Below are 18,895 nucleotides of genomic sequence, written 5' to 3'. Positions count from 1 at the left end.
CAGACTCCGATGGTGTGTGTGTGTGTGTGTATGTGTGTGTGTGTGTGTGTGTGTGTGTGTGTGTTATTCAGTATAAAATTTGTGCATCATCCGCCGGGTGTGGTGGTGTATGCTTTTAATCCCTGCGCTTGGGAGGCAGAGACAGGAGGATCGTGCAGGTTCGAAGCCAGCCACGCGCGCTGGCTTAGGAGACCCTGTTTCCAAATAAAAAGGTATAAAAATAGGTACTGGGAGTGTAGCCCTGAGGTAGAAGGTTTTCCAGGAACACCAGTACCACCAAAAAAAAAATGTGCATCATTAAGCCTGTCTAAAATCAGAAAAATTCCGAGTTTTATATCACCTCTATCCATCAGCAGGTAAAGACTTTTATTATCCTCCTTCCCTCTCTGCCCCCAATGTACAGATGAGCCCTAAGTAGTGGTCCTGAGCTTGTTAGTAGTTATAGCAGAGATGAGCAGGGCAGGGGAAGGAATGGGCCAGCCCTAATGAGAAGAGACAAGGAGACGCACCACCCAGCTGCAATGTCCATCTCAGAGGCATCTAGGCAAGTTTCTAACGTGGTGGAACCAGCACAGCACTAAGCAGTGGTATGAAAAGAGACAGAGAACTTCCTCCCCATTCTGCTTCTGCAATGGACCTTTCTAGACTCTTTCTCTGGAGTGTAGCCCCTTATCATGGCTTTCTCTTAAAATTGTACCCCTGCTCCCCCAAATTAAGCTCTTATATTCCCCCATTTGTGCTTTCTGCTTGAAATCTTTCCCTTGGGAAGTAAGAAACAAGGATGAGATATCACCACCCTGTAATGCTTATTTCTAGGAAAGATTATCACCCTTTATAAAGTTCAAACCCAGGCATTTAGGACTCGAATCTATTCAAAGCCATCCTGCTATACAGTCTTTAAAAGAAGTGTGGAAAACATTTAAAAAATCAATATTATGTTGCTTTTTATCTAATAACACTCTAGTCAAGAAAGGGAAGTTCGTGTGTGTGTGTGTGTGTATATATATATATATATGGTACTGGGGTTCCTGGAAGCCCTTCTACCTCTGGGCTACACTCCCAGACCTATTTTTATATTTTTATTTGGAAACCGGGTCTCTTAAGCCAGTGCGGCTGGCTTCGAACCTGCGCGATCCTCCTGTCTCCGCCTCCCAAGCTGTCCTAAATACAAGTGGCCGTGAGTTTATTGTGGATCTTGCCAGAACGGATTGTCCCATCTTCAGCCTAATGGTCAGCTCTCCTTCGCACTTTTTAAAACCGTGAAGATTTTGTACTTACTGTGTATGCCCTTAGTGGCACGTTGTAATTCTACACCATGGCGAGATGCACGGCGATGCAGCGTACGTGGGCATGTCCCTCCTCAGCCCAACCCGCACTTCCTCCCGCACATGCCAGCGGGGTTGGTAGTGCCACCTCCACGTGGACGTGCCCTCATCTGAGCTGTTTCCTTCCTCGGTCCTCCTTTCCCCTCTCGACTCACTCCCCCAAACCCTTCCACTCTTCTACTCCTCTCTCTCTTTTTATACAAAGTCCTTTTTGTTTCCTACTTTCTTTCTGGCTTCCATATATGAGAGAAAGACATGACCCTTGACTTTCTGAGACCTTCTGAGAATGAACTGCAGAATATTCTCTAGCTCCACCCATTATCATTAAACAACATCATTTTTGTTCTTTGTGGCCGAGTAGAATTCCACTGTGAGGCCGGGCGTGGTGGCGCACGCTTGTAATCCCCGCGCTTGGGAGGCGGAGACAGGAGGATCGCGCAGGTTCGAAGCCAGCTGCACGCGCTGGCTTAGGAGACCCTGTTTCCAAATAAAAATGTAAAAATAGGTCTGGGAGTGTAGCCCGGAGGTAGAAGGGCTTCCAGGAACCCCAGTACCACCACCACCAAAAAAAAAAAAAAAAAAAAAAAAAAAAAAAAAAAAGAATTCCACTGTGGGTTTGGAATATGCCGCAATTTCTTTATCCATGCATCTGTTGACAGACACCCGGGCTAGTTCTGATTTTCAAAGTGTGCTGTTTGGAGAAGGGGTAGAGGTTGCTGCTGAGCTGAGCAGTGCCTGAGGTGCTCTGAACGAAGATGCTCCATGCACTGGAGGAATTACCTGTCTGATGGATGCCATCCATCATGTAGGCTATAAACAAACTTCCTCACACACTGTCAGTTCCCAATTGTCAGTGGGTATTTATTTTATACACCCTTCTTGATGTATACAAGTGGGTAATGTAGTCTGAAGGCAACAGTCAGGGAAGTGTAGATAAACCGAATAATGCTTGACTCATTACTATGCCCACTTTAGTCAACAGAATTTGGTGATTAGTGAGCCAGAACTTATTGAGCTCTGAACTCTGTTAGGTTTTTCTACCAGCTACTATTAGCACATCTTAGAACTGATGCTATTCAAAGATGTTTTCCCAGCTGGGTGTGGTGGTGTACGCTTGAAATCCCAGTACTGGGGAAGCTGAGACAGGAGAATTGCAGGTTTGAGGTTAGCCTCAGAAACTTAGCTAGATACTGTTTCAAATTAAAGAATAAAATGGAGTTGGAGGTTTGCTCAGAGGTAGAACTCTCTTGGGTTCAATCTCCAGTAAAACACACACACACACACACACACACACACACACACAATTTCCCTAAACTGTCACTGACAATAAATTTAGAAGTAACTTTTAAGATAAGAAATAGCCAAGTTTAAGCCAGGCATGATGGCCCACGCTTGTGATCCCAGCATTTGGGAGGCTGAGACTGGAAGATTGCGGTTTGTGGACATCCTCAGCTACTTAGTGAGGCCCTCTGCAACTCTGTGAAACCCTGTTTCAAAAATAAGGAATAAAAAAATAGGGCAGGGGTTGTATCTCAGAAGTTGAATGCCCCTGGGTTCCATCCCCAGACCTGCAAAAAAAAAAAAAAGCTAAATTTGACAATCTGACAATGTGCGTGTACCTATCTATCTACCATCTGTGTATCAATCTATATATCTATCTAATCTACCTACCTCCTTACACAGAGATACATAAAAGCTATATATTAATCATGTGTTTCTTCTTTATTCTCCTAATCTTTAAAATACCCAAGTCAATGATAGAAGATTAGAAAGAACAATCTATTAGGTATGCAATGAAAAGTACTTCTTAGGTAAGAAGGTAGACAGTTGACCGTGCACATGGCACTTCTTTCTTTAATTATGCACCTCACACATTTATTTAAAGACACCCTATAGAATTTATGTTGCCAATAAGCCAACAGTGCCAATTCCTAGAGAGCTGTTCACTTGCCCACTGGGTTGTCACTGTGGCTCTGCCAAACACTAGCCTTTCAGACATGAGTGAGATAGTCCTGCCCCATGACAGTTGATCTAGAGAGGGGATGTGACTGGGGATCTTGGGATTTGGACGATAAGAAGGAACAGCATCTCAGTTCACTGTGTCCAGAAATGCTTCCCACAGGAGGCCACCGATGTCTGCCTTAAGAGTGGGTTGAGAGCGGGGCGTGGTGGCGCACGCTTGTGATCCCAGCATTTGCGAGGCTGAGACAGGAGGATCGCAGTTTGTGGGCAGCCTCAGCTACTTAGTGAGGCCCTCTGCAACTCAGTGAGACCCTGTTTCAAAATAAGGACTAAATCAATAGGAAAAATAAGGCTGGGAGTATTGCTTGGAAGTAGACTGCCCCTGGGTTCCATCCCTGGTACTGAAAGAAAAAAGAATACATACCCATGTTCATAGCAGCACAATTTGCAATAGCCAAACTATGGAACCAGCCTAGGTCTCCATCAACACATGAATGGATTGCAAAATTATGGGAAATACACACAATGGAATTCTACTCAGCAATAAAAAATAAAATTATGCCATTCACAAGAAGATGGAAAGACCTGGAGAACATTATGTTAAGTGAGATCAGCCAAGCACAGAAATAGAGGGGACATAAGGATGTTTTCTCTAATATACCCAAACTAGGGAGCACTGGGGATACCAGAGGGACTCCAGACAATGGAGGGGAAACCTCAGCAAAGCCAGAAAGGAAGAGTAGGGGAGGAAGGAGGCTGAGACTCATTAATGAAAAAGCTACATTCGATATGTGTATACATGTGAATATAACGTTGTTAACCAGGACACTGAGTATTGGGAGGGAGAGAAAGGGGAAGCCGTGGAGGCACCAGGCACTGTGTGAATGTACGCCATTGTCAACATGGGCCATATGATGATGTGAGACTGCCATGCACCAGTAAAAAAACAAAAACAAACCAAAGAGTGGGTTAAGTAAAGAAAGGGGCATTGGAGAAGGGCATCCGTGGTAGACGAGTCAACAGGGAGGCCTGAAATTAGTGCAAACCTGCTAGTTGCTAACCCACGTGTTCCAGGAACAAAACAATTGTCTGGGGGAAATAATGGGCGAGGCTTCTAGAGAATTAGGGGGAGCTGACTCCAAAGAGCCTTGTAAACCCCTTCGGGTTACGTGGGCCATCTCTTCCTCCTTTCTAAATAGACAGGCTGTGGTTATGGCACGCGCTTCTATTTACTGCAGAGATCGACCTGTCCTTCTTTGGCTTCTGAACATATAGTTTATTTCTTTCCCAATGTTTTAGAAAATAATGGAAGCAAAGGGGCGCAGTGTTGCCTGGGGAAGTCACTTCTGTTACCCACGCTCTTCCGAGGAAGCTCCTGCTGAGGAAAGGGCAGGAGACCACAGTTCAGGACCAAGGACAGTAGCCGGTCCTGGCTCTTCATTTGCAGTCTTGGGAGGGAGAGGGCTGCAAGTGGCTGCTGGGCCCCGCCTCCTGGTCCTGGAGCTTCTCCTCACCGTCAGCTTTGCTTATCCACAATGGGCCGCCCTTAGCCACGGGGGCGTCACAGTACGAAGTCTGGGCAGAGGAGGCCTCTGGCCTTTTGGGTGCCAGGCCTGCCGGCTGCCTCTTCCCCGGGCAGGTGAGGATTCCATTGCGTCTGCCCATGTTTCCAACCTCACAAAGGGAATTCTTGGGTTTTGAGGCAAAAGTCATCCAACATTGTCCTTTGCACATACAGACCTTCTGGAAAATCTGCAGGAAGGCATGGCCAGCAGGATGGCATATACCACATTCAGGATCACAGGTTCGAGGCCAGCCTCATCAACTTAGTGAGATCCTGTTTCAAGACAAAATATTTAACAAAAGGGCTGGGAGTGTGGCTCGGAGGTAGAATGCCTCTACGTTCAATCCCCAGTGCCACCTCCACCAAAAAAAAGTAAAAGTAAGTATACTGTTTCTCTTTCCTCCTCCCCCTCTCCTCTCCTTCTCCTTCCCCGTCTCCTTCCTTCTACTCCTCTTCCTCCTCCCTTTCTTCCTCCTCCCCTACTGCTCTTCCTCCTCTTCCTCATCTTTCTCTCCTTCCTCTTCCTCCTCCTATTTCTCTTCCTCTTCTCCCTCCCCTTCCTTCTCTTTCTCTTCTTCTTCCTCCTTTCCTTCCTCCTCCTCCTCCTCCTCCTCCTCCTCCTCCTCCTCCTCCTCCTCCTCCTCCTCCCAGTTAGTGCAGAGTTGGTCCAGTGACTCACCACGTCCTCACTGCCAGCTCCTTGTCTTTTTTTCTGTTGTGTCAACTTCAGCACACGGTTTCCACGTGCAGGGTTCCCTCATGGTGTTAAGGTGGTTGCTGCTGCTCCGACTATCATGTGTCACTGACGGGAGAAGAGAGGTGAGGATGGGGGGAAGAATGGGCATGGCAGCTGAGTCCTACTCTTAAAGAAGCCACCCCGAGGTCACGCAGCCATGTCTAGTGACATCTCATCGTCTAAAAGGTGGTCGTGTGGACGCCCCCCTTTCAAGGGTGGCTCATGCATCTACTCACGCCGCCACTCCTAACATCCGGGACTCCCTGGGCAAGGACGGGGCGGTGGCTGCTGGGCAGGCGGCAGCTGGCTCTCTGGGAGTCTCTTTTGCCATTCGTCTTCTGGGCAGCTCATCAGGGTCAGATACAATCTGCAGTTTAGAGTGAGTGGGAGATAAACGCGTCTGTGTTGTGCCCTGGCTCATTAGCCCAGTGCTTTAGATTCTTGAGCAAGCTGATTTTGTGAATAAGCAAATAAAATGGGTTAAATATTAATGCATTGAGTTAAAATTTTTGTTTTGGTACTGAGGATTGAACCCAGGAGCATTCTACCTCTGAGCTAGACTCCCACACTATTTCATTTTTATTTTGAAATAGGGTTTCACTAAGTTGCTGAGGGCTTGCTAAGTTGCTGAGGCTGGCCTCAAGCCTGTGATCCTCCTATCTCAGCCTCTCAAGGCCTGGGGTTATAGGTATGAGCCACTGTGCCTGTCAAGGCATTACGTTCTTAAGAGTGCGGGTGGGGAGATCACGCCATAGTTTTGAACTGAGAAACGTCTTCATTTGGTGTATAGATCTCTGGTGGGGAAACTTTTTCATTCTAAATGTTTCCATGGGAGCCATCAATTACTGATTAATCAAATTTAATGCAAATAGATTGCTTTAGAAAATTAGAGTTTCATGAATAAAAAGTAAATATTGGAATTCCTTAGATGGTAATACCCAGAAAGTACAGTGTTTTCTGCAGTCAGATTTGCAACTCTGGTCTTCAAACCAGATGATGTTGGTGCTGAATATTTAATTATAGGGTAACCTGGAGCTGAAAAACTGTGATTGTACAAATCCATAAGGGACCACATTCCTAACGTGAGCCAATAATTGGCGGGGGGGGGGCGGGAGAGGAAACTGCGGTGGAAAATTTCCAGCGAAATCTGGAAATTGTGGCCAAATCTTTTCCTCCGGCAATTGAAGCGACATCGTCATGGTTGGCAAGGCTCCGGGATGGGGCACGCAAGCCTGGAGCCATCTTAAGGGCGCCTTTGTGCCCGGCTGGCCTCCCTGCATGAGCTCAGCGCTCCCTGGGGCGGCGGGACTTGGAGGGATCTGCCTTCTTTGTTTCTCTTTCTCCATTCCTCCTCCCTTTCTTTTTTCCGTCTCCCTTCTCTTCCTCCCTGCCTTTCATGGGATTTTAAAATTTGGAATGTTTTAAAAGAATAATTCTGCAGGTATTATTTTGGGGGACAGAAAATTATACTTAGAAGATTAATTTTGAAGACGGTTTTTCTGGGTTGGGCATGGTGGTTCAGGCCTGTCATCCTAGTACTTGGGAGGTTATGACAGGAGGATCACAGGTTTGAGGCCAGCTTCAGCAACTTAGTAAGACTCTTCTTCAGAATAAGAAGGGCTGGGGAGTGTAGCTCAGAGGTAGAATGCCCCTGGGTTCCATCCCCAGCACCTCCCCCCAAAACTGTTTTTAAGAGCTAATTTAAAAAAATTTATTCATTGTTTCTCAGATTAAAAAAATGGTATTTTTATTTTTTTATTTTGGGTGGCACTGGGGTTCCTGGAAGCCCTTCTACCTCCGGGCTACACTCCCAGACCTACTTTTACATTTTTATTTGGAAACAGGGTCTCCTAAGTCAGCGCGCGCGGCTGGCTTCGAACCTGCGCGATCCTCCTGTCTCTGCCTCCCAAGCGCGGGGATTACAAGCGTGCGCCACCACGCCCGGCAAAATATGGTATTTTTAAAAATTCCATTGCAAATATGGCCCACCTGGCACCCTGCATTTTGTAGTCTGGTAAATATTTTTGGGTCTTAGATTTTAATAGTGAACATTTTAACTTAGATGGCCTCTGCAAATTGTTGGCAAAGTTGAAAATCATCGTCGCGTTCTATTATCTTAGAGTTCCGTCTGTCCATTATCTTAGCCTTCTGTCTATCTAATGCTACTTTGCTGTTTACAACTAGATGTGGGAACTTTTCCCCTCCATGCTATGAATTTCTGGGCAATAGGAATCTTCCAAAAGGGTAGGCAGGAAGCGTTGAACACACTGAATACCTGGGTGCTAGAGCAGGCTCTGGGGTAGCACACAGCCCGGGGAGCAAACCCGGAGGAGCCCCGCGTGGCAAGCGTGTGCTGAGCGTCTGGCGGCTTAGAGAAGCTCTTGAAGAAGAAGGCGTGGGCTGAGGCGGGCGTCACTGGAGGGAGGAGTGGGGCACGGGGTCCGGGAGGAGGCCTGTCCTGCCCGGGCATGGAGCCGGCGCGCAGTAGGAGGACACAGAGACCCCAGAGGGCCGGCTGTTTTCTGTGTGGTCCTCTGTTATGCTTCCATGTCTAAAGCTGCTCTCAATGGCATATAGGTGGGATGGAATCATATCTGTTGACATAAAAGTTAAAATATGTGTTCAGGAGTCCTCCGCCTCTGCTGTCTGCCTTACCTGGGGATCTGGGGACCGTGGAATAATCAAACATGTCGTATGCAATACTCAGATTTGGATTTCATGCTGCAGGCAATGGGCGTCTCTTTCTGGCGTGCAGTCTGGAGACAGCGTGATAGGGCCCTGTCGCTGTCAGTGTTGGGTTGGAGGATGCTCGACTGGGTTCTAGGCAGTTGCTCTCGTCTACACGAGAGCCGGCTATACCTGGAGTGGGGACTCGGGTCGAGAAGAGTGTTTAGGAAGTATCAAAGAAGTCGAATCAAGGGTGATCAACTTGGGCACGGCACCAGGGGATGCAGGCCGGATGGACCCAGGTGCCCACCCTGGAGGACACGATGGGTCCTGATGGTGTGGATTATGACTGGCGACAAACGAGGAAACACCCACGGGACACACGATAATGAGTTAGTTGTGGAGACGTTGGGTTCAAGGCTTCTAAGTGGGCACATTTAAGAGGCTCAGATGACTTTGGGGGGTTTATTTGTTTTGGTACCAGGGATCGAACCCAGGAGCATTCTACTTCTGGGCTACACCACCAGCACCTTTGAAAAACTTTTGTAACAGGACCTTCCTATGTTCCTGAGGGTCTTCCTAACTTGCTAAGGCTGGCCTTAAACTTGTGATCCTCCCCATCTCAGCCTCCAAAGTGCGGGGACCGCAGGCATGTGCCACCACACCGGGCTTAGTGTGACTTTTGGGTTTCATTTTGGCTTACCTCTCCGGGCCCCTTTACCAGTCTTGATCAGCTCCCTCTTAGAGGTCTCCTTCCAGTGTTGGCATTTCTGAGCGTCTACGTTTACCACTCTTCCCACGTGCCCTACTCAGCCAGTCTCTTAGCTTTGACTCCCGGCTCCACTGGTGACTACAGGGCTCTTACCTCCAGGCAGGACTGTCCTGCACGCTTGCTAGCCTGGGTCACCATGAATCTACTTTCTCCATCCGGATTTCCCCAGGCATTTAAAGACCAAGGTGTTCAAATATGCCTGCCTGCCTGCCTGCCTGACTTACTTACTTCCTTCCTTCCTTCCTTCCTTCCTTCCTTCCTTCCTTCCTTCCTTCCCTTCTATTTTCTTTTTCTGTGTGTATGTGGTTCTGATGATTGAATCCAGGGCCCTTCTATCTCTGAGCTATACCCCCAGCCCTATTTCATTTTATTTATTCATTGTTTTGCAGCACTGGGGATGTAACCCAGGGGCATGCTACCTCTGAGCTACACCCACAGCCCTATTTTTTATTCTTTATTTTGAAACAGAGTTTCACTGAGTTGCAGAGGGCCTCACTAAGCAGCTGAGGCTGGCCGCAAACCGTGATCCTCCTGTCTCAGTCTCCTGAATGCTGGTATTACAAGTGTGCGCCACCACGCCCAACTCTATTTTATTTTGTATTAGGAAAGAGTTGCTGAGTCGCCCACTAAGTTGCTGAGAACCTTGCTAAATTGATGAGGTTGACTTCGAATCTGTGATCCTCAGTCTCGGCCTCCCAAGTACTGGGATTACAGGCATGCACCATCATGCGTGGCCCTCATATGTTTTATAATGTCTAGTGGCCATCAGCACAGTTGCACGGATCACTTGGCAACGTTCCTTTTACCTAGAGGAACGAGAGCCGTCTCTATGGTGATTTTATTTGCTACCAAGGGCGGATGATTCCTTTCAGCTTTGTTGATAGGACCAGTGTGTTCTGTTCTTTGAGGCTTTCAAAGTACAGTCATTTCGTAGTGGAACAATAAATAATATTTCTTGGTAGCTAACTTTCTGGCGGAACCAATAAGAGATATTATTGAGACGATTCTTAGACTGCAGTGTGGAAATTGTTCTCCACTTGGTGTCTGGGAGTCAGGAGGCTGGGAAGGACTATTCACTCATTCTTTGAAGAGTTAGGGCTAGACAGATTTAGGCTTTGTTGAGGGGGCTGAGAGAGAAGAAAGGCATTTGGGCTGTAGCTGTATGTGGTGGAGAGAGGGGAGCCCCCTATCGCTCTATGATCTGTACAGACCAACCGCAAATGAGGCTCCGAGATGGAACACTGGAGGGAGTTATAAGACCTGGTCTTGAGACGAGGCCCCTCTCTCCCTCCCTCACTTCTTCTCTCTCTCGTTTTCTTTTGGTACTGAGGATTAGATCCAGGGACATTCTACCTCCAAGATACATCCCCCAGAACTTTTCATTTTTTATTTTTATATTTATTTTTATATTTATTTATTTATTTATTTATTTATGGGGTACTAGGGATTGAACTCAGGGGTGCTTTACCTCCGAGCTACACCTCCAGTCTTAATTTTTATTCTTTTTATTTATTTATTTTTTTGGTGGTACTGGGGTTCCTGGAAGCCTTTCTACCTCCGGGCTGCACTCCCAGACCTATTTTATACTTTTTTATTTTTGGAAGCAGGGTCTCTTAAGGCAGAGGAGCTGGCTTTGAACCGGCGCGGTCCTCCTGTCTCAGCCTCTCAAGCTCGGGGATTACAAGCATGTGCCACTACGCCCGGCTTTATTTTTTTATTTTAAAGCAGGGTCTCACTAAGTTGCAGAGGGCCTCACTAAGTAGCTGAGGCTGGCTGAGAACCCAGATCCTCCTGTCTCAACCTCCCAAGTACTGAAATTACAAGTGTGCGCCACCACACTCGGCTCATTTTTTATTTTGAAACAGGGTCATGCTAAGTTGCTGAGGCTGGCCTTGAACCTGTGATCATCCTGTATCAGCCTCCCAAGTGCCGGGATCGCAGGTGTGCCCACCCTGCCTGGCCATTTTTATTTCTACATTGAAAGTTCATTTTGGGGAAAAATGGCCTCTGTGGTTTAAAAGGGATTTATGGCTTCTCATCTCTAGGCCATAAATCAATATCATTAATTTTGGTGCTAGGGATTGAACCCAGGGGTATTCTTTCTGATTTTTTATTGGTGCATTTTATTGTCACATGATAACGTAGATCCTGTCGACAGTGGCATATGTCCACACAGTACTTGGTGCCCTCCCCTCCCCATTTCCCTCCCTCCCAATACCAAGTGCCCGGTTTGACAGTGGTATATTCACATGTCTACACATACTCGCAGGTAGCATTCCGTTAGTGAACCTCAGCCTTCTTCCTCGCCTACCCCTTTTTTCTGGCTTCGCTGAGGACCTCCTCCATCGTCTGGAGGCCCTCTGGTGTCCCTAATACTCCCTAGCTCAAGCATATTAGAGAAAACCTGAGTCCCTTCTCTTTCTGTGCTCGGCTGATCTCACTTAACATAATGTTCTCCAGGTCTTTCCATCTTCTTGTAAATAACATAATTTTGTTCTTTATTGCTGAGTTGAGTTCCATTGTGTGTATTTCCCATAATTTTTGCAATCCGTTCATGTATTGGAGACCTACGTTGGTTCCATAGTTTGGCTATTGCGAATTGTGCTTCTATGAACATGGGTAGGCATGTGTTACTGTGGTCCTCTGATTTCAACCCCTTTGGAAAGATGCCCAGGAGTGAACCCAGGGGTATTCTACCTCTGAAGTACACTCCTAGTTCTATTTCACTTTTGAGAAAGGACCTCACTAAGTTGCTGAGGCTGCCTTGAACCTGAAATTCTCCTGTTTCAGCCTCCAAACTGCTAGGTTTATAAGCATACACTACCACACTCAGCAAGGCCATAATGTAAAGAAAATGTATCATCTAAATCTAAACTTACTGAAGGAACAATCTTTTTTCTTTTGTCTTATAACCAGGGGTACAATCTACTTCTGAGCTTCACCCCTGGCCCTTTCTATTTATTTATTTTTTTGTGGGTCTGAGGGGCATTTGACCTCTAAGCTACACCCCCTGACCTATTTTTTATTCTTTATTTTGAAACAGGGTCTCACTGAGTTGCAAAGAGCCTCACTAAGTAGCTGAGGCTGTCCGGGAACCATGATCCTTAGGTCTCAGTGGCCCTTTTTATTTTGAAACAGGGTCTTACTAAATTGCTAAGGCTGGCCTCGAACCTGCAATCCTGCAGTCCCAGCCTCCCAAGTCCTAGGATTGCAGGCATGAGCCACCACACACAGCTCAGGAACAGCCTTTCTTTTTTCTGCATTCTTGCAGTAAAGTAATTTTCCCATAAGATATGCTTAGGAGAGAAAACCAATTATCTCTTACACAGAGCATAATAAAATTCAGGGGCACGATTGCATGCAAGGGCTACTGAATTATCCACGGCATCTCCTGCCAGCGTTGGTTTGGTGCGCGTGGAGGCACGACAAAGTAGCTGAGTTTCTAAACCATACCAGCTCGTCAACACCAGGAAGAGAGTTCAAGGGAACCCCTGGCTGTTCGTAGCTGAATCCCAATCTTGGAATGTTAAGATATTTTGTATAGGGATTTAGTGTATTTGTGTGTGTGTGTTTTGCTTTCTGTAAGAGAATGCTTCGGTATCAGTGAAAGCAACTGGTGGCCATATTGTACCTATAACATAAGAATATTAACACATTGTCTTCTTACTCTGCTTTTAAAATGCATTGGCATCATTCTAGTACCCAGGAGGCTGAGACAGGAGGATCATAGGTTCGAAGCCAGCCTCAACAAGTTAGTGAGGCTCTCAGCAACTTGGTGAGACCCTGTTTCTAAATAAAAAATAAAATAGGACTGGGGATGTAGCTCAGAGATAGAATGACCCTGGGTTCAATCCCCAGTGCCACGGGGGGGGGGGGATGTTGCCGTCATTGCATTTAATTTGATCCATACAGCTTGGTCTATAGTTGGAATCACTGAGTTTATTAGTCAAGAAACTGAAAGTCTGGGGTGGTGGCACACACCTGTAATTCCAGTTCTTGGGAGGCCCAGACAGGAAGCTTGTAGGGTAGAGCTCAGCCTTAGCAACTTAGCAAAACCCCCAACAACCTAGTGACATCCTGTTTTTAAAAAATAACATAAAATAGGACTATAGCTTGGAGATAGAATGTCTCCAGGTTCAATCCCCAGCACCACAAAAACAGCTCAGAGGTAGAATGCCTGTGGGTTTTTTTTTTTTTTGGTGGTATTGGGGTTCCTGGAAGCCTTTCTACTTCTGGGCTACTCTCCCAGACCTATATTTTTTTATATTTTTATTTGGAAACAGTGTCTCTTAAGTCAGCGCGGCTGGCTTCGAACCTGCGCGATCCTCCTGTCTCCGCTTCCCAAGCGCGGGGATTACAAGCGTGCGCCACCACGCCTGGCTAAATGCCTGTGGTTTTAATTCTCAGTGCCAAACACACACACACACACACACACACACACACACACACACACACACATTTAGAGATTAATTTCACCATATTTTTAAAATTAATGCTGATTCTCTGAAAGTAAAAATGAGTTGAAAACACATGGAAACTTAATGCAAGTTTTTATTAATTTTGAACTAGATGTAAGAATGACATATTTTGGCGAGGTAATTATGCTAATAATGAGATATCCAATCTAAACCCCTCTCTTTGCAGGTGCTTCCTTTAGGGATGGGTCTCGCCTTGGTGAGGTTGGGCACATAACATTGCCAGGTTGGGGTTTCGGAGAACGAGCGTGGGGCTTGACTTGTAAACCCGCAGAGGATCGGAATCCCTTCATGTCTTGTCTCTTGTTTTCAGGGACTTTCTCCCTCGCGGGTCCGGCATCGTCACAAGGCGACCTCTCGTGCTGCAGCTGATCACTTCTAAAGCAGGTAAGGGTGCGGTGTTCGCTGCGTGATGGCGCCGCTCTTGGCACCTGTCCTTCGGCCCTGGGCGCCGGGCTGGACCAGCAGAAACGCGCCCCCTCTGCTGTGGCAGCTGCTTGCGTTTCTCTCCAGAGAGCTCCCTTCCTCGTCACGCTTTGCCTTTTTGTTTTGTTTTTGGGGTTCTGAGCATTGGACCCAAGGGCGTTCTACTTTCAAGCAACACCTCCAGTCCTTTTTCTCTTTCTTTCTTCTTTTCTTTCTTCCTTTCTTTCTTTCTTTCTCTCTTTCTTTCTTTCTCTTTCTCTCTCTTTCTTTCTCCTTCCTTCCTTCCTTCTTTATTTCTCTCTTTCTTTTCCTTCCTTCCTTCCTTCTTTCTCTCTCTTTCTCTTTCCTTTCTTTCTTCTTCCTTCCTTCCTTCTTTCTCTTTCTTTCTTTCTCTTTCTTTCTCCTTCCTTCCTTCTTTCTCTTTCTTTCTCCTTCCTTCTTTCTTTCTTTCTTTCTTTCTTTCTTTCTTTCTTTCTTTCTTTCTTTCTTTCTTTCTTTCTTTCTTTCTTTCTTTCTCTTTTAAAAACCAGGGTCTCGCCGGGCGTGGTGGGCACGCTTGTAATCCCCACGCTTGGGAGGCGGAGACAGGAGGATCGCGCAGGTTCGAAGCCAGCCACGCTGGCGTAAGAGACCCTGTTTCAAAAATATAAAATAGGTCTGGGAGTGTAGCCCGGAGGAAGGAGGGCTTCCAGGAACCCCAGTACCACCAAAAAAAACCCAAAAAACAAAAAACAAAAAACAAAACACGGGGTCTCACGGTTGCCAGGGTTCTGGCTAAGCTGCAGAGGATGCTCCTAAACCTAAGATCCTCCTGTGTTATCCTCCCAAGTACATATATATGTGCGCTACCATGAGAGCCCTTGTTGTTCTCTTAATTACTTTGATTTTTTAATTACTTTAATTTTTTTTTGCAGGTCTAGGGGTGGAACCCAGGGTCATTTGACCTCTGAGCTACACCCCTGCCCTATTTTTTATTCTTTAATTTGAGACAGGGTCTCATTAAGTTGCGGAGGGCCTCACTGAGTAACTGAGGATGTCTGCGAACTGCGATCCTCCTGTCTCAGCCTCCCGATTACAAGCGTGTGCCACCAAACCCGGCAAATTTTTTTTTTTTTTTTGAGTCTGACTTTGCCTATGCTCGACTCAAACTCCAGGGCTCAAGTCATCTTCCTGCCTGAGCCTTCCAAGTGCCTGCAGATGTCCCACTGGGCCTTGCTTGCATATATATCAGTTTTCAAATATCGACTCCTTTATACCTAGAAATAATACTTGCTCGATGTAAATCATCTTTGTAATTTTATTGTGCAGCAGAAATACAAATGCTCCTTGAGTATACTTGCTTTTACATATATATATGTCGTGTTTATGTTTGAGATTTTTTAAATAACAAAATTCAACAACCATCTACTAGATTCGTGTGTGTGCGTGTGTGTGTACGCGTGCGTGTGTGTGCGTGCACGTGTGTGTGTGCGTGCGTGTGTGCACATGTGTGCGTGCGTGTGTATCTCTGTATCTGCACGTAACGTAGTGTGCTCATGCCACTCCTCAACGCCAGGATCATCTGATAAGGAAAGATGCTTTTGTTCATTTTTACCTATTGGTTCATTTTTATCTCAGCAACTGGTGATGTTGAATTTTCTTCACATTTATTTGCCATTGCATTTTTCTTTTGCGAATTGGCTTGTTTTAATCTTTCCACATTTCTTTTGGAGCGATTTTACCCTCAATGTCTTTGACTGTGTAAGACTGACGCATCTTAAATACCATGCCTCATAAACCGAGGCATGACCGCTCTTTTTCAAATATCCTTCTTAAGATATAATTCACAAACCACACAGACCAGCCAGTTAAGTACAGAGTTTAGCAAGGTTTTGAAAGTGTATTTATGGGCATGTTTACCATCATTACAATCAGTTTCAGAACTGCTTTTGAAACTGTGTATGTTTAACTTCCTGCCCTTTACTTCTCTCTGCACACCCACTCGGGCCCTGAGCAATGACTAACCTGTGTTCTCTCCATAATTTCCCGATCCTGGACATTTCATAGACGGAAATCACACAGTGTGTGGTCATTTACAAACGGCACCTTCCGCTCATCGTCATCATGTCTTTAAGGTCTACCCATGCTGCTACATGTGTTAGAACTTCACTCCTTTGTTTTCCCCTGTAATATTCCAGTGTATGGATACATCACATTTCATTCATCCATTCATAAGTTGATGTCATCCATTCATAAATCGACGAAGAGTCGATTGATTCTGTCTTCTGGCTATGAGGAAGAATGCTGCTATAAACGTCCATTTGTACACTTCTGTGTGGACATGTGTCTCCCTTTCTATTGGAAATAGACCGAGGCGTGTACGTGGCTGGGTGAGATGGTGGATCAGGTTTAATTGTGTACAGAATTGACAGACTGCCTTCCAGAGCCGCAGCACCACCTTCACCTCACCAGCACTGTGGAGATTTCCAGTTGCCCTGCGTCATTGCCAGCACTTTGTGGTGTGACGTGATATTTCACTTTAGTTTTTGATATGCGTTCCCTGGTCACTAATGAGGTCGAGCATCTTATATGCGTATTAGCCACTCATATTTTCGACTAGAATAATATCTACTCATCTCCTCTGCTCATTTTAAAAGTGGATTATTTGTCTTTTTGTTTTTGAGTTGCAGCAACTCTTTATGTATGTTAGCTACAGATCCATTATTAGATATGATTAGAAAACTCACTCCAGTCTGTGGGCTGTCTTTCCACTTGATGGTGTCCTTTGGGGCATAAAAGTTTTTAATTTTCCCGTTTCTCTTTTTTTCATTCTCATGTGCTTGGGTTTTATCTAAGAATCCTTTGCCAAATTCAGGGTCCGAATGGTTTACCCTGTGTTTTCTTCTGTGTATGGTTCAGAGTTTATGGCTTGCTTTTCCCCTGAAGTCTTCGATCCATGCTGAGCTGGTTGTTTTGCCCCGTATGAGCTAAGGGTCCACTTCATTTCCTGCTTGGGGACATCTAGGGGTCCCAGCGCCATTTGTTGAAAAACTATTCTTTCAACATCGGCTGATCTCTGCACCCTTGCTGAAAATTTATTGTATGCATGGGTTTATATCTGAACCCTCAGTTCTACTTAAATGAGCTTCATAGCCATCTGTGTACCAGTGTCACACCGCCTTAACTCCTCCTCCTCAGGGGTATATTTTCAAGTTAGAAAGTACCCAACTTTGCCAGATCATTTTTGATATCTGATATTTTTGATATCAAAATATCAGATCTTGAGATCATTTTTGATGTCTGGGTCCCTCAAAATTCAGTGTGAGTTTTAGAACTCACTTGTTTTATCCCGTAAGTACAAGATGGGTTTAACATCTGAAAATTACTTAATATAATAAATAATATAGAAAGAATGAAAAAACATAAGTCACAGTATTATCTCAAAAGACAGAGAAAAAAAAGCATCTGAGAATGCCCAACACTCATCCATGATGAAAACCCTCAGTAAACTTGGATTATGGGGAAGCTTCCTCACCCCAGTAAAGTCACAGATGACACCCGGAGCTTACGTGCTTATTGGTGCAAAGATGTCTTCCCTGTAAGATCAGGAACAGAAGAAGGATATGTGTGTTCTTGTCAGTTTCTTTCTGGAGGTTCTAGCCAGGGCAACTGGGTAAGAGAAAGAAAGAACAGCCATCTGCATTGGAAAAGACAAGGTAAAATGGTCTCTATTTGTAGACAATTTTATGTACATAGAAAATCTGAAGGAATCTGCTAAGTACTATTAGATAAATAAATGAATAAGGAAGGTTGAAGGGTACAAGATCAATACACAAAAATCAATTTTGTGTCTATGCAACTGCAATGCACAATCCAAAAATACAAGTAAAAAAATTCTGTTACTGGTTAGGAACACATTTGCCAAGAGAAATGCAACATGAATTTAGAGACCTAAATATACAGGAGAAACATCTGTGTTCATTGATTGGAAGGCAACGCTCCTAAAAGTGATCTATGTATTCAGTGCAATCCTAGTCAGAATTCTTGCTGACTTCTTTATAGATCTTTTAACCATTTTTATTTTTTTATTTTTTTTTTTAATTGATTTATTTTTTATTTTTTTTATTTTTTTTTTATTTTTTTTTTAATTAATTTTATTTTTTAAATTGGTGCATTGTAGTCATATATCAATCACATTGGAGTACAAGACTTGAGAGGATATACAAGCACACATCATCCAATTAGCCCTCCTCCAGCCCCCGTCCCATTCCCTCCCCCTCCCTCCGTCCCACACTTCTTTGGTGATTTACTTTGATACATTTGTTTATGTACCTCCTGCGTTTTAAAGAGGCTCCGTCCTCCAGTATTACATACCCTCTGATTGGTCACATTAGTTGCTTCACTATAGGGCCCTTTCTATAGCTCAACCTCTTCCTGTTGCCCTTTTCCTCCTAGTTATTGCTGATTAAGAGAAGCGTCTGATTTATATTTTCTGCGATATTTCTCTGTGCATGCTGCGTTGCAAGTACCAATCCCACTCTTGATGGTCCCAGTAGTGGCCTGGCTACTCAGTGGACTGATCCAGACCTCGCTGGCTCAAGCAGCGGCCTTGCCTCATGGGAGGACCCAGTTCTGGTCTCGCTGGCCCCTGAACCAGTCAAACCCCTAAGCTGGCTTTGGTCCCGACCTTGGAGGCCCCAACACTGGTAATGTCTCACAGCAGGCTCCGATGACGGCCTCCCTGGCCCCAGCACCGGCTTAACCCCTTGGCAGGCTCTTATCCTGGCCTCAGAGGCCCCAGTACCGGCCTTGCCTCAAGGCAGGCTCCGATGCTGGCCAAGCTGGCCCCAGCACCGGCCTAATCCCTCGGCAGGCTCCGATCCCAGCCTCGGAGGCCCCAGCACTGGTCATGCCTCAAGGCAGGCTCCGATGCCGGCCTCGCTGGCCCCAGCACCGGCCTAACCCCTAGGCAGGCTCATATCCTGGCCT

The 18,895-nt window shown here is 45.6% G+C and overlaps 1 protein-coding gene across 4 annotated transcripts in view; it reads left to right on the top strand.

Annotated features, from left to right (window-relative positions):
• Positions 1 to 18,895, top strand: part of DNM3 (dynamin 3) — a gene marked incomplete at both ends in the record, with an annotated part of 508,438 nt that overhangs the window by 75,781 nt on the left and 413,762 nt on the right. For all 4 annotated transcript variants that reach the window (XM_080699096.1, XM_080699095.1, XM_080699094.1 and 1 more), the window contains one exon: positions 13,815 to 13,888. In XM_080699096.1, the coding sequence (XP_080555222.1) occupies positions 13,815 to 13,888 (74 nt within the window). The remainder of the gene's footprint in view (positions 1 to 13,814; positions 13,889 to 18,895) is intronic.

This window comes from Muscardinus avellanarius, assembly GCF_963383645.1.
Source record: "Muscardinus avellanarius genome assembly, chromosome: 7".
Classification (NCBI taxonomy): domain Eukaryota; kingdom Metazoa; phylum Chordata; class Mammalia; order Rodentia; family Gliridae; genus Muscardinus; species Muscardinus avellanarius.
This window is presented reverse-complemented; position numbering and strand designations above follow the sequence as displayed.